Source organism: Trachurus trachurus, assembly GCF_905171665.1.
Source record: "Trachurus trachurus genome assembly, chromosome: 15".
Classification (NCBI taxonomy): Eukaryota; Metazoa; Chordata; class Actinopteri; order Carangiformes; family Carangidae; genus Trachurus; species Trachurus trachurus.
In genome coordinates, this window is record NC_139906.1 from 2,935,489 (window position 1) to 2,949,025 (window position 13,537).

The following is a 13,537-nucleotide window of genomic DNA, read 5'->3' on the forward strand; positions in this document are numbered from 1 at the left end:
TCTGGTTGCAGAGTGATTTGTCTCAATTTTCATCTGAACATATTGGACTGTTTCCTGATTGGTCTGTGAGCTACTTCCTGACAATGTCAGCAGGCCTTGTAAGTATTTCTGATTGGTCTGCAGTGAAAGACCCAAGAGGAAGCGAAGGAACAAGTCCAGATGTCCATTTGGACTCTGTAAGGCCTTGTCTACAGCGCTCTTGTAGAAATGTGTCTCTGCAGATTCATCTTCTCTTTCAAACTTTTGGGAGGTTGATTGTTCTTCTAACAGCAGATTGAGTCCGGAGTTGATGAAGGTCAGGTGGACATGAAGAGCAGCCAGAAACTCCTGAACACTCAGATGGATGAAGCAGAACACCTTGTTTTGGTACAGGCCTCTCTCCTCTTTAAAGATCTGTGTGAACACTCCTGAGTACACTGAGGCTGCTGTGATATCGATGCCACACTCTGTCAGGTCTGATTCATAGAAGATCAGGTTGCCTTTCTGCAGCTCCTCAAAAGCCAGTTTTCCCAGAGACTCAATCATCTCCCTGCTCTCTGGACTCCAGTGTGGATCTGTCTCAGCTCCTCCATCATACTTGACCTTCTTCAGTTTTAGATGAACCACCAGGAAGTGGATGTACATCTCAGTCAGGGTCTTGGGCAGCTCTCCTCCCTCTCTGGTCTTCAACAGCTCCTCCAGAACTGTAGCAGTGATCCAGCAGAAGACTGGGATGTGGCACATGATGTGGAGGCTTCGTGATGTCTTGATGTGGGAGATGATCTCTCTGGCTTGCTGCTTATCTCTGAACCTCTTCCTGAAGTACTCCTCCTTCTGTGGGTTAGTGAACCCTCTGACCTCTGTCACCATGTCAACACACTGAGGAGGGATCTGATTGGCTGCTGCAGGTCGTGTGGTTATCCAGAGTCGAGCAGAAGGAAGCAGTTTCCCCCTGATGAGGTTGGTCAGCAGCACGTTCACTGAGGTGGACTCGGTCACATCAGTCAGGATCTCAGTGTTGTGGAAGTCCAGAGGAAGTCGACACTCGTCCAGACCGTCGAAGATGAAGACGACCTGGAACTGATCAAAGCTGCAGATTTCTGCTTCTTTGGTTTCAGAGAAGAAGTGATGAACAAGTTCCACCAAGCTCAACTTTTTCTCCTTCAGCACGTTCAGCTCTCTGAAGGTGAAGGGAAATGTGAAGTGTATGTCCTGGTTGGCTTTGTCTTCAGCCCAGTCCAGAGTGAACTTCTGTGTTAAGACTGTTTTCCCAATGCCAGCCACTCCCTTTGTCACCACTGTTCTGATTGGTTCATCTCTTCCAGGTGGAGCTTTAAAGATGTCTTCTTGTCTGATGGTTGTTTCTGGTGTGTTTGGTCTCCTGGATGCTATTTCAATCTGTCTGACCTCATGTTCATTATTGAGCTCTCCAGCCCCTCCCTCTGTGATGTAGAGCTCTGTATAGATCTGGTTTAGGAGGGTTGGGTTTCCTGCTTTAGAGATCCCCTCAAACACACACTGGAACTTCTTCTTCAGGGAAGATTTGAGTTTGCGTTGACAAAATGCTGCAATGTGAATTGATGATTGCACAAGAAATAAAATCAGTGAGTAAACTTTTCATCATATTCTACATAGATATAAAATACATACATATCTTATGTAGTATTCATATAGTTCTACTTGCAGGACTTGATTGATTTTATGTAGGAAGACAAACACCACAACTAAATCTTTGTACGTAAGAACTTAGTTGACAAGATTCTCTATAAAATAAAGACATGCTCTTACAGTTGTGCAGGTCGTCAGCAATCTTCTCCTCTTTAAGTCTTCTCAGGAAGTTCATTGTGATCGTCAGAAATGATTCTCTGCTGCTCTTACTTTGCTCTTCGTCCTCATCATCCAACAACTCCTCATCCTCTAAGTATTCTGGGTAATCTGAACTCAGAAACTTCTGAATCTTCTTCAGTTCTTTCTTCACAAAAGTGACAATGTTATGCTCCAGCAGCTGAAACAGAAAACCATTGAAACATCAGACTAAAAGCTGATCGGACCGAGAATGCACCAGTGTAAAAATGCAGTAGAGATTATGGCCAACAAAAGCTGTGATAGCAGTTATTGTACATGTACACACCATAAATATGGAGTCCAGGTGTGTTTGATGCTGCTGAGAGGAGTGATCACTGGAAACCTCTGAACTCTCCTGGCCCACTCTGTGGAGATGTTGGGAAAAATCACATCTTGGGAACTATATCTGTTTCCATTGCTGAAACCAGTTTCAATTTAGTTCTGGGGTAGCTGATCATCAAGAAATTTAGGATACATCAGGAAATTTGGGGGTGTGGTCTACATCGCTGAACATTTCTGATTGAAGTACTCTGCATTTTATTTCATGCACATGTTTGAAAATTCTGGAGAGCAGACCTAGATCACAATTCTAGGTAAATGAAGACGAAAGTCACTTTGGATGGGAGCTTCTTTTATAAGTCTGATTGAAACATAACATTGACTGTCCATTTTCAGCTTTAAATCCACACCTTTGATCAACAGGGCGTTGTTGATTACTGAAGGCCGGCAAAATCAAATCTTTCGACTCGTAACTCCTCATGGACACACAGCTGGGTTCAGGACTGTACTGTCTCTGATGGAGGCTGAAAAAAACATCAACATTCATATATTTATTAAAATTATCTTCCAACACAAGATGTTTTGAAATTGGCACTGTATATGTTTTTTTACTGGACTTTTAATGTCTGTCTACTTTTAATGCATTGTGTACCCCATCAGTGTTTTCTGTATGGATGAAACTTTTTTCCAGTACCATACTATCACCGTCTAGTCTTTTCTCTCATTCAAAGATCAGCCATGCATCAATTTTCTACTGCTTGAACTGCTGCAAATTCCCTGAAGATATGGGAGTAGCCTGTATTTGGTATTGTACTCTGCATTTTATGTCATGCACATGTTTGAAAATTCTGGAGAGCAGATCGAGATCACAATTCTAGGTAAATGAAGATGAAAGTCACTTTGGATGGGAGCTTCTTTTATAAGTCTGATTGAAACACAACATTGACTGTCCATTTTCAGCTTTAAATCCACACCTTTGATCAACAGGGCGTTGTTGATTACTGAACTTCACACCAAGCTCTTTCGACCAGTTACTCCTCATGGACACACAGCTGGGTTCAGGACTGTACTGTCTCTGATGGAGGCTGAAAAAAACATCAACATTAATATACAACATTATAAGGGAGTAGCCAGTATTTGGTATTGTGCCTGCAGTTCATGCAGAAGGCTGCTCTCAGACCAAGAGGAGAAACCATATTAAACCTACTCTATGACCTCTGTCACAGTCTGATAAAAATACATAATTTACTTTTCCATTTTCAGTTTGAAATCCACACCTTTGATCCACAGAGTGTTCTTGACTGTTAAAGTGCAGAGGATTCTTGACTGACACATTACTCCTCATGGACACACAGCTGGGTTCAGGACTGTTCTGTCCCTGAGAGAGCCTGAAAGAAAAGACATTCATTTAAGTTCATATGATTACTAAAGTACTTTTTTAAATAAAAGACATTTTAGAGTAGCTGCCTTACTTGAACTACATTAACTGATATCATGAATATTGTTTGGATTGCTTTGAACCTTGTGTTGAGGAACAAATCAGTCTACAGTCCAATGCAGAAAACCAGAATTTGGAATCATATACAATGGATTTAAAGAAGATGAACATCAGCAGTGATGGACAGATGTCTATTGTCAGAATTTGTCTCACACAGATGCGTGGTCTTTCCCGACTGCACACAACTCACTCCAACATCTCACCACCTGCTAACCTCTGCAATTCCTTGTCAACTGGGACTAGAAGGTGTCCCTATTGAGCCTGTATGTTGGTGCAGAAGGTTGCTATCTGTTCTAACACCTGCTGTCCCATGAATGTATATGTGGTAAAAAAAAAAAGAAAGAAAAAAAAGACATAATTTATGTCCTATTTTCAATTTGAAATCCTCACCTTTCACAAGATATTCTGAAATTGGCATTGGAGAGACAGGGATGTGTTTATAAAACCAACTAGGTGACATTGCCAACCAGAATTTGGACCATTTGGATGGGATCAGATAAGCAATGATGGATGAACATCTGTTGTCAGAACACGTTTTCACCCACAGCTCATCAGATACAGATACTTTTGACTTGACATGACTTTTTCTTGCACTGAGTATCTTTTAGCATCATTCTTCGAGAAATCAAGGAATGTTTGTGAATGAAGAGTTGCAAAGTGTTTCCAGCTGCATGCATTATCTGTGTGTAGGCTAATGGATAATCCTTAGACCATAAAGTATTTGGCATTGGGTGGAAACATTATGTGTAAAACCATTCCTTTATTGAATTAATTTGTTGAAAGACTTTTTTTTTTTTTTTTACTGAAACTGACTAAAACTAGACGAAAACCTTTTTGAGTTGTCGTCGACTAAAACTAGACTAAAACTATCACATATAGGAATGACTAAAATTGACTAAAACTAATAAGTATTTTCGTCAAAAAGACTAAGACTAAATCTAAAATGCCTGCCAAAAACAACACTGGATACAATCACTTAATTTATGTAAAAACCCAAGAGAAAAGGGCCTTGGTTTTATCCAGTAAAAAAGCTCAATCTTTTGCCTAATTTTAGACTGAATTAAAAGTGAATAAATCTAGTACAGTATGAGCAAGCACATACTCATCCAACAGCAGGTGTCAGTAACATTAAGTTCCTATAGACAGCATTTCTGCCATTACTTTGGCAACAAAACAAAATATTTATTTTTCAAAACAACTTTTCAAATAGTTCACCTCCTCCCTTATCATTTTTTCTCTTATCAACATTTTCAATCATGCTTAAATTTCCGGACTAGATAAACCTTGTTTAGACAAGAGTTGTTCTGATGGATGCTGACAAATCACGTGGGTAACTCTGTCATGCCCTTTACATGTCCGTAATACCAAAGCCATGACTATTTTTCATTGCTAGTTTGAATTTTGTGTTGATCATCGACATTCCCGCACCGCCACATATGACACATTTTACCTCACAACAGGAAGGAGGAGCAGTGAGTCTCCTAGCACCAAGTAGAAAACAAGCACCCAAGACACAGTTCATAAATGGACTGTACTACATAGAAAACAATGACAGACACGGATGTCGCTTTACTGCTGTTAGGAGTACTGTAGGATGTGTTGCCATTACTTGTGTGTAATGAAAAGTTGAACATCAACGTATGCACTATAGCCTGAAATCTTCACCTTTGATGAACGGATGGTTGTTCATGTTTGAATGACAGCAGATTTTCCACAGACCAGTAAGTCCTCATGGACACACGGCTGAATTCAGGGTTACTTTGTCTCCGATTAAGCCTAATTAAAAGAAAACTCAATGAATAAAATAAATCTTACATTTAAATTCAGTTTTAGATATTTGAATACAGGGTAGGGAAAAAAGTTCAATCCATTAAATCTTTTTCTGACTAGTTTATTCTGATAGATTTTTATTCACCCTGTCCAGCCACATGAGAAATAAATGCATTTTCTTTGATTTTTTTGTCAGCAACATTTCATAGATTCTCATCTCACCTCTGAGCCTTCATTTGACTCTCATGTTCCCTCCACAACATGGTTCCTCTATTGGGAGGGAATCCCTCTTCTCTGCTCTTATACCAATTCATAGTAGAGCCCCCACCTGTTGGAAGAGTTCACATTACCCGTCATCAATTCAATTCAATTTAATTCAATAAAACTTTATTTGTCCCCAAGGAGCAATTAAAAAACACACACAGGCAGTTATTCACGTTGACACAAGAGTGTAAATAGAAATAAATAAATGACTAAATAGAAATAAATAAATGACTAAATAAACAAAACAGTGCAAAAGAGAGGCAAGATAAAATAGTGCACCCTGTTTAAATGTTCTTCTTCCTTTGTGTGCGGGCAGGTATTCTTCAACCAGGTTCATCCAAATTTGTCCAATAATCTAAAACAAATCATCTTACCTTGGCAGATGAGGCTGAATTCACATCAATCTCTGTTCCCATAGACTTTTGAACCTCGTCTGTAAATGAAAGTGAGAGATGTAGTCATGTGTCCAGCTATCGATCAACTGAAAACTAGTTTCTCAATCTCTCCTGAAGTAGTGAAAGTCATTTTTGTAAATATGACATAAAGTTAACTCACAGAAGATAAACTCAGTGCAAAAGGATCATAGACTCTTAATTCAACTCTTAACCCGAGAAGAAAACGTGTGGTAACAAAGAGGTGAACTGTGTCCTGGAATGACTCAGGGCTCCACCTACAACTGGATCACAGGTATTTTCTACTTAACTGATACAGATCAAACAGGCCTCTGTGCAACATGATGGTAGCATATAAAAAAAATAGTCTTTCTAACATGCAGGAATGGTCTTCAAAATAATCCTTTAATACCAAATTTGTAGGCTCTTAGTCCTACCTTCCTGCTTAGTCCTATTCTCTTACTTTCCTTCTTCTAACTTTCTGTTAAAGGTGAGACTCTTGTTAAGTCATATATTTAAATACTCACACACTTCCTGATACCTCATTTTTCCTCGACTGCTCCTCTGATGAAGCGTGCAACGCTGTAGAGGCGGTATTTCACAGGGAACGCAGGGAATTGTTCATAGGTGTGAGGGAAGGATGGAGCATGAGATTGACAGGTGCATCGGTGCAGTGGCAGCAACAATGCCATCGTCGTATCGGTCTGTCATGGTAAAGAAGGAGCTGAGCCAAGGTGAAGCTCTTGATTTACCGGTCAATCTACATTCCTACCCTCACCTATGGTCATGAACTTTGGGTCATGACCGAAATAACAAGATCTCAGATACAAGCAGCCGAAATGAGTTTCTTCTGCAGGGTGTGCCGCTCCTTAGAAATAGGGTGAGGAGGGGCGGGGCGGTGCGTGGCGCAGTGGGTAGAGCGGCCGCCCCATGTAGAGGCTACAGTCCTCGCGGCAGGCGTCCCCGGTTCGAGTCCCGCGTCGGGCAGACCTTTCCTGCGTGTCATTCCCCCTCTCTCTGCCTCCCCATTTCCTGTCTATCTCTACTGTCATCACTATCGAATAAAGGCAAAAAGCCGAAAAATATACTTAAAAAAAAAAAAAAGAAATAGGGTGAGGAGCTCACGCTGCTCCTCCACATCGAAAGGAGCCAGCTGAGGTGGCTCGGGCATCTGCATCGGATGCCTCCTGGACGCCTCCCTCATGAGGTGTTCCAAGCATGCCCCACCGGGGGGGAGACCTGGGACATGCTGAAGTGACTATGTCACTCGGCTGGAGGAAGTGTCTGGGGAGAGAGAAGTCTGGGCATTCCTGCTTGTACTACTGCCTCCACAACCCGGCCCCGGATAAGCGGAAGAAGATGGACAGATCGACAGCTTCTTTTTGTGCTCATGTTCCATTGAGCTCATATAGCTCATATACGATTCTATGATTATTGTTTAGTACAACTGTATCTATATTTTTGTTTTCCTTTGTCCTCATTTTCTTCTACTGTCCTACATTTCATTCATTCTTCTTCTCCCCCTCTTCAGATCTGATGGAACATCAAAAAGCAGCTCAGAATAATCATCCCCTTATGATGGATTCATTCAGAAGCTTATTCTGTAGAAACAGCGCCCTCTGCTGGAAGATTGTGTGAACTGAATCATCATCAGCCTCAAGTTCTTATGTAGATATAAAAGCAATTCTGTAAACGTGTTGACCTTTGTCTTTGTCAGCTCTCGACTCAGAAATTTCCAGCTCTATGGAAGCAAGCATTTGTCATGCCCTTGCTGAAATCCGGTGATCCCTCAGATTTAAACAACTATAGACCAATCTCGAATCTCTCTACTCTTGCAAAGTTATTTGAGTCCCTGCTATCCACCCAGCTCTATCAGATTCTTCAGTTTAATAATATACTTAACCCGTTACAATCTGGTTTCAGACCTGGTCATAATACAGTCACTGCCACTCTGAAGGTCCTGGATGAAGTAAAAACAGCCATTGATAACAAAAAAGTCTGTTTAGCCTTGTTTATTGACCTTACAAAGGATTTTGATACTGTGAATCATTGTCATCTTCTTAAAATCACTCAAAAAATTGGCTTTAGTGATAACATGGGTAAAGCCTGGTACATAAAGATTTTTATAAATCTCAACCAATTTTTTATCTGTGAGAGACCCCCCACATGAAGATACAAAATCTTTGATTGAACAGTTTTGATCATGTTGTGTGTGGTGTGCTCCGATATTCCAAATACAGTGCACCACACACATAAAACTTTGTCTGATAAGACACTAGAATCTCGTCCCCCACGCCAGAAATCTCGCATGATCAAACGTGATCTGACGGTGGTAGCCATGGAGCCGTTAGCCACACTGGTTTGTTATGCTAGCACCGTCATAGAGGCTGTAGACACATACCAATATCTGGGCATCTGGCTAGATACGCTTCTAAATTTCTACTTTGGGCCTTGGTCTTGGAATGACTTGCAAGTCAAGATGAGGATGGGATCTCTCATCCCCCTTTCTGCATTAAACAATCTCTCTCTGAACTATTAGTCACTAGTTGCACCTGTGACTCTTAGCTTTCAAATAGTATTGCACTTTTGGGGTCTCTTTTATTGTATCAATTATCATTGTCTCTTTGCTACCTTGCTCTTTCTATGTATGTTCTCACTTGTTTTGATTGATTGTTTTGTATTGCTTCCTGACCAGGACATCCTTGGAAAAGAGATTGTCAAATCTCAATGGATCCTTCCAGAATAAATAAAGGTTAAATAAAACAAAATACAATAAAAAAACAGATAACAGCAGCTGTACAGGTACCGGCGACCACAAATATGGAATCCAGGTGTGTTTGATGCTGATTAGCCGACTGACCATTGGAAACTTCTGAGCTGTTTGGGACCACTCTGTGGAGGAATTATGAAAATCATATCATGTCTGTCTGCACAGATACAGAGATAAGGTAAGGGTACCTACCTTACTTTGCCTTAAAAACCAAACCACCATGTTCACAACTGGTAATTATGACTAATTTCTATGATATACATTACAACCAAGGTTCAGGCTGATTGTGCTGGACCAGATTTCTTTGTCTTACTTACTTACTTACTCACCTATTTTCTTTGGTTTCATCCTTCTGCTCTTTGGGGTCCAGGTCTCCAGATGTTGTGCATTCAGCAGGGTCAGAGCTGCTGTGGAGGTGAGCACATTCTCCCATCAGGTTTGTTTTTTATAAATCCCAGTATGCAGCGTTCCTAATGAGGCTCCAGGTCTTATTTGTACTTGATGAAACACAGCCATGCATAACTTTTTCGTTAGGAGGAGAAAAACACTCATCAGGGGCCAATAATATGAAGCAGATTCAACAAACCCGGAGTATCTTTCAGTTACCTGGCTTCACTTATAATAGAATGATCGCGATCACGCTAAACGGTCACACGATGGTGGTTATCAACTCTGTAAATCAACCCAGGGTTTCCCTGTCTAGGTATGATTCAGATTTATAAAACCATGCGTGCGCACACTTGCAAACAAACATAAATCACAGAGTGTCTTGTTCTGGTTCGGTCGGTGTTGTGAATTGGCTGCAGATGTGAAAGTGGCAACGTGACATGTTGCAGCAGCTGTCAACGGCGTCAGCGGCACAGAGTGCATGAGGTGTGGTTTCGGTGCACTGCCCTCAAATGCTGGACCCGGTTCGGCACATACTGTAGTTCCAACCCAGAGCACAGTTCTAGTGAATCTGAAACAAGTTATTAACCAGTCACCATCATGGGCCAGAAGACCCTCTCCCTCCTTATTTTCTTCCAGTGGTGCCATGGTGCAGCATTACACGGGGCTCACTGCTGCCTTCATACATTTACAGTGATTAGATTGATCGATAAAACTTTGAATAATTAGCTGAATCAGTTAGTGAATCAGTTACATTCTGAGGAATGAATGAACATGACGCTTCCTTTATGCCGGTTTTTGTGATAAGACTGACAACAACAGAATAAAGACTGTTTGAACCATCACTGGCTTTTCCTAGGCTTTGATATTTAATTGACTCTCAATCCTATGTTTACAGTACCATAGGAAAATATCTTACTTTGCCTTAAAAACCAAACTACCATGTTCACAACTGGTAATTATGACTAATTTCCATGATATAAATTGCAGCTGTATTGTAGTTCTGACCACACTGGACAGCAGATTTCCAATCTACGAGTAATTCTAATTACAACCAAGGTTCAGGCTGATTGTGCAAGACCAGATTTCTTTGTCTTACTTATTTACTCACATATTTTCTTTGGTTTCATCCTTCTGCTCTTTGGGGTCCAGGTCTCCAGATGTTGTGCATTCAGCAGGGTCAGAGCTGCTGTGGAGGTGAGCACTTACTTACTTATGGCGCGTTTCCACTAGCGCGCTTCGGCTCGGCTCGGCTCGGCACACTATTTGCGTGTTTCCACTAGCACGCAGTACCTGCAACCAGGTACACTTTTGGTATCACCTCAGCCCTGGTTCCAAGCGAGCCGAAGCGTTACTAAAACGTGACGTCAGCCGACTGCCTTCCACTGATTGGCCGATGAGTGTCGTCACTGGAAGCGTCATAACTGCGCGACAACCGACTAGAATGTAAATAAAAACAAGACTCAAGACAAGACACCACTTTTTACTGCTTCAGTTTGTACTGCTGTTTGACTTCGAACACGAGATGGCTTCTCAGAAGAAATCCACTCCTTGGTCGGCCGAGGAGGTCCAGACGTTCCTGACTCTGGTTGCCGAAGAAAGTATTCAAAGGGAGCTCGACGGCACCACACGGAACGAAAGGGTTATGACGACCCCGCCCACTTCGAGGAGGCACCAAGTGATACTCAGTTGCAATGGAAACACAACCAAACCGAGCCGAGCCGAGCCGTATCAAGCCGAGCCGTGCTAGTGGAAATGCGCCATTACTCACATATTTTCTTTGGTTTCATCCTTCTGCTCTTTGAGGTCCAGGTCTCCAGATGTTGTGCATTCAGCAGGGTCAGAGCTGCTGTGGAGGTGAGCACATTCTCCCATCAGGTTTGTTTTTTATAAATCCCGGTACCATAGGAAAATATCTTACTTTGCCTTAAAAACCAAACTACCATGTTCACAACTGGTAATTATGACTAATTTCCATGATATAAATTGCAGCTGTATTGTAGTTCTGACCACACTGGACAGCAGATTTCCAATCTATGAGTAATTCTAATTACAACCATGGTTCAGGCTGATGGTGCTGGACCAGATTTCTTTGTCTTTCTTACTCACATGTTTTCTTTGGTTTCATCCTTCTGCTCTTTGGGGTCCAGGTCTCCAGATGTTGTGCATTCAGCAGGGTCAGAGCTGCTGTGGAGGTGAGCACATTCTCCCATCAGGTTTCTTTTTTATAAATCCCAAAAATTGCTTACAAGTGGTGTACGCCTTTTGTACGTATGCAGCGTTTCTAATGAGGCTCCAGGTCTTATTTGTACTTGATGAAACACAGCCATTCAAAACTTTTTTCGGCCTGAAATCCCCACCTTTGATTGACAGAGGGCTGTTGATCTTTGAAGGTCAATAGACGACCCATAGACCCGTCACTCTTCATGGACACACAGCTGGCTGTAGGACTGTACCCTCCCTGAGAGAACCTAGGAGGAGAAAAACACTCATCAGGGGCCAATACTATGAAGCAGATTCAACAAACCCGGGGTATCTTTCAGTTACCCGGCTTCACTTATAATAGAATGATCGCGATCAAGCTAAACGGTCACACGATGGTGGTTATCAACTCTGTTAATCAACCCAGGGTTTCCCTGTCTAGGTATGATTCAGATTTATAAAACCCTGCGTGCGCACACTTGCAAACAAATATAAACCACAGAGTGTCTTGTTCTGGTTCTGTCGGTGTTGGAATTTGCTGCAGGTGTGAAAGTGGCAACGTGACATGTTGCAGCAGCTGTCAACGGCGTCAGCGGCACAGAGTGCATGAGGTGTGGTTTCGGTGCACTGCCCTCAAATGCTGGACCCGGTTCGGCACATAGTTCCAACCCAGAGCACAGTTCTAGTGAATCTGAAACGAGTTATTAACCAGTCACCATCATGGGCCAGAAGACCCTCGCCCTCTTTATTTTCTTCCAGTGGTGCCGTGGTGCAGCATTACACGGGGCTCACTGCTGCCTTCATACATTTACAGTGATTAGATTGATCGATAAAACTTTGAATAGTTAGCTGAATCAGTTAGTGAATCAGTTACATTCTGAGGGATGAATGAACATGACGCTTTCTTTATGCCAGTTTTTTTGATAAGTAGGACTGACAACAGAATAAAGATTGTGTGAACCATCACTGGCTTTTCCCAGGCTTTGAGATTTAATTGACTCTCAATCCTATGTTTACAGTACCATAGGAAAATATCTTACTTTGCCTTAAAAACCAAACTACCATGTTCACAACTGGTAATTATGACTAATTTCCATGATATAAATTGCAGCTGTATTGTAGTTCTGACCACACTGGACAGCAGATTTCCAATCTACGAGTAATTCTAATTATAACCATGGTTCAGGCTGATTGTGCTGGACCAGATTTCTTTGTCTTTCTTACTCACATGTTTTCTTTGTTTTCATCCTTCTGCTCTTTGGGGTCCAGGTCTCCAGATGTTGTGCATTCAGCAGGGTCAGAGCTGCTGTGGAGGTGAGCACATTCTCCCATCAGGTTTGTTTTTTATAAATCCCAAAAATTGCTTACAAGTGGTGTACGACTTTTGTACGTATGCAGCGTTTCTAATGAGGCTCCAGGTCTTATTTGTACTTGATGAAACACAGCCATGCAAAACTTTTTCGGCCTGAAATCCCCACCTTTGATTGACAGAGGGCTGTTGATCTTTGAAGGTCAAAAAACGATCCATAGACCCGTCACTCTTCATGGACACACAGCTGGCTGTAGGACTGTACCCTCCCTGAGAGAACCTAGGAGGAGAAAAACACTCATCAGGGGCCAATACTATGAAGCAGATTCAACAAACCCGGGGTATCTTTCAGTTACCCGGCTTCACTTATAATAGAATGATTGCGATCACGCTAAACGGTCACACGATGGTGGTTATCAACTCTGTAAATCAACCCAGGATTTTCCTGTCTAGGTATGATTCAGATTTATAAAACCATGCGTGCGCACACTTGCAAACAAATATAAATCACAGAGTGTCTTGTTCTGGTTCTGTCGGTGTTGGAATTTGCTGCAGATGTGAAAGTGGCAACGTGACATGTTGCAGCAGCTCTCAACGGCGTCAGCGGCACAGAGTGCACGAGGTGTGGTTTCGGTGCACTGCCCTCAAATGCTGGACCCGGTTCGGCACATACTGTAGTTCCAACCCAGAGCACAGTTCTAGTGAATCTGAAACGAGTTATTAACCCTTGCCCCTTGGTGACAAATAAAGTGTTTGTTTGATTGATTGATTGATTGATTGATTGATTGATTGATTGATTGATTGATTGATTGATTGATTGATTGATTGATTGAGTCACCATC

The 13,537-nt window shown here is 41.9% G+C and overlaps 1 protein-coding gene across 1 annotated transcript in view; it reads right to left on the reverse strand.

The window, feature by feature from the left end:
- The window catches only part of LOC310998592 (NACHT, LRR and PYD domains-containing protein 3-like), a gene marked incomplete at both ends in the record, with an annotated part of 148,577 nt that extends 139,347 nt beyond the window's left edge, over nucleotides 1–9,230 (reverse strand). The window contains 6 exons of the mRNA XM_083988714.1: nucleotides 328–1,544; nucleotides 1,768–1,984; nucleotides 2,111–2,189; nucleotides 3,078–3,188; nucleotides 3,381–3,491; nucleotides 9,127–9,230. Of these exons, the coding sequence (XP_083844840.1) occupies nucleotides 328–1,544; nucleotides 1,768–1,984; nucleotides 2,111–2,189; nucleotides 3,078–3,188; nucleotides 3,381–3,491; nucleotides 9,127–9,230 (1,839 nt within the window). The remainder of the gene's footprint in view (nucleotides 1–327; nucleotides 1,545–1,767; nucleotides 1,985–2,110; nucleotides 2,190–3,077; nucleotides 3,189–3,380; nucleotides 3,492–9,126) is intronic.
- Nucleotides 9,231–13,537: the final 4,307 nt, after the last annotated feature.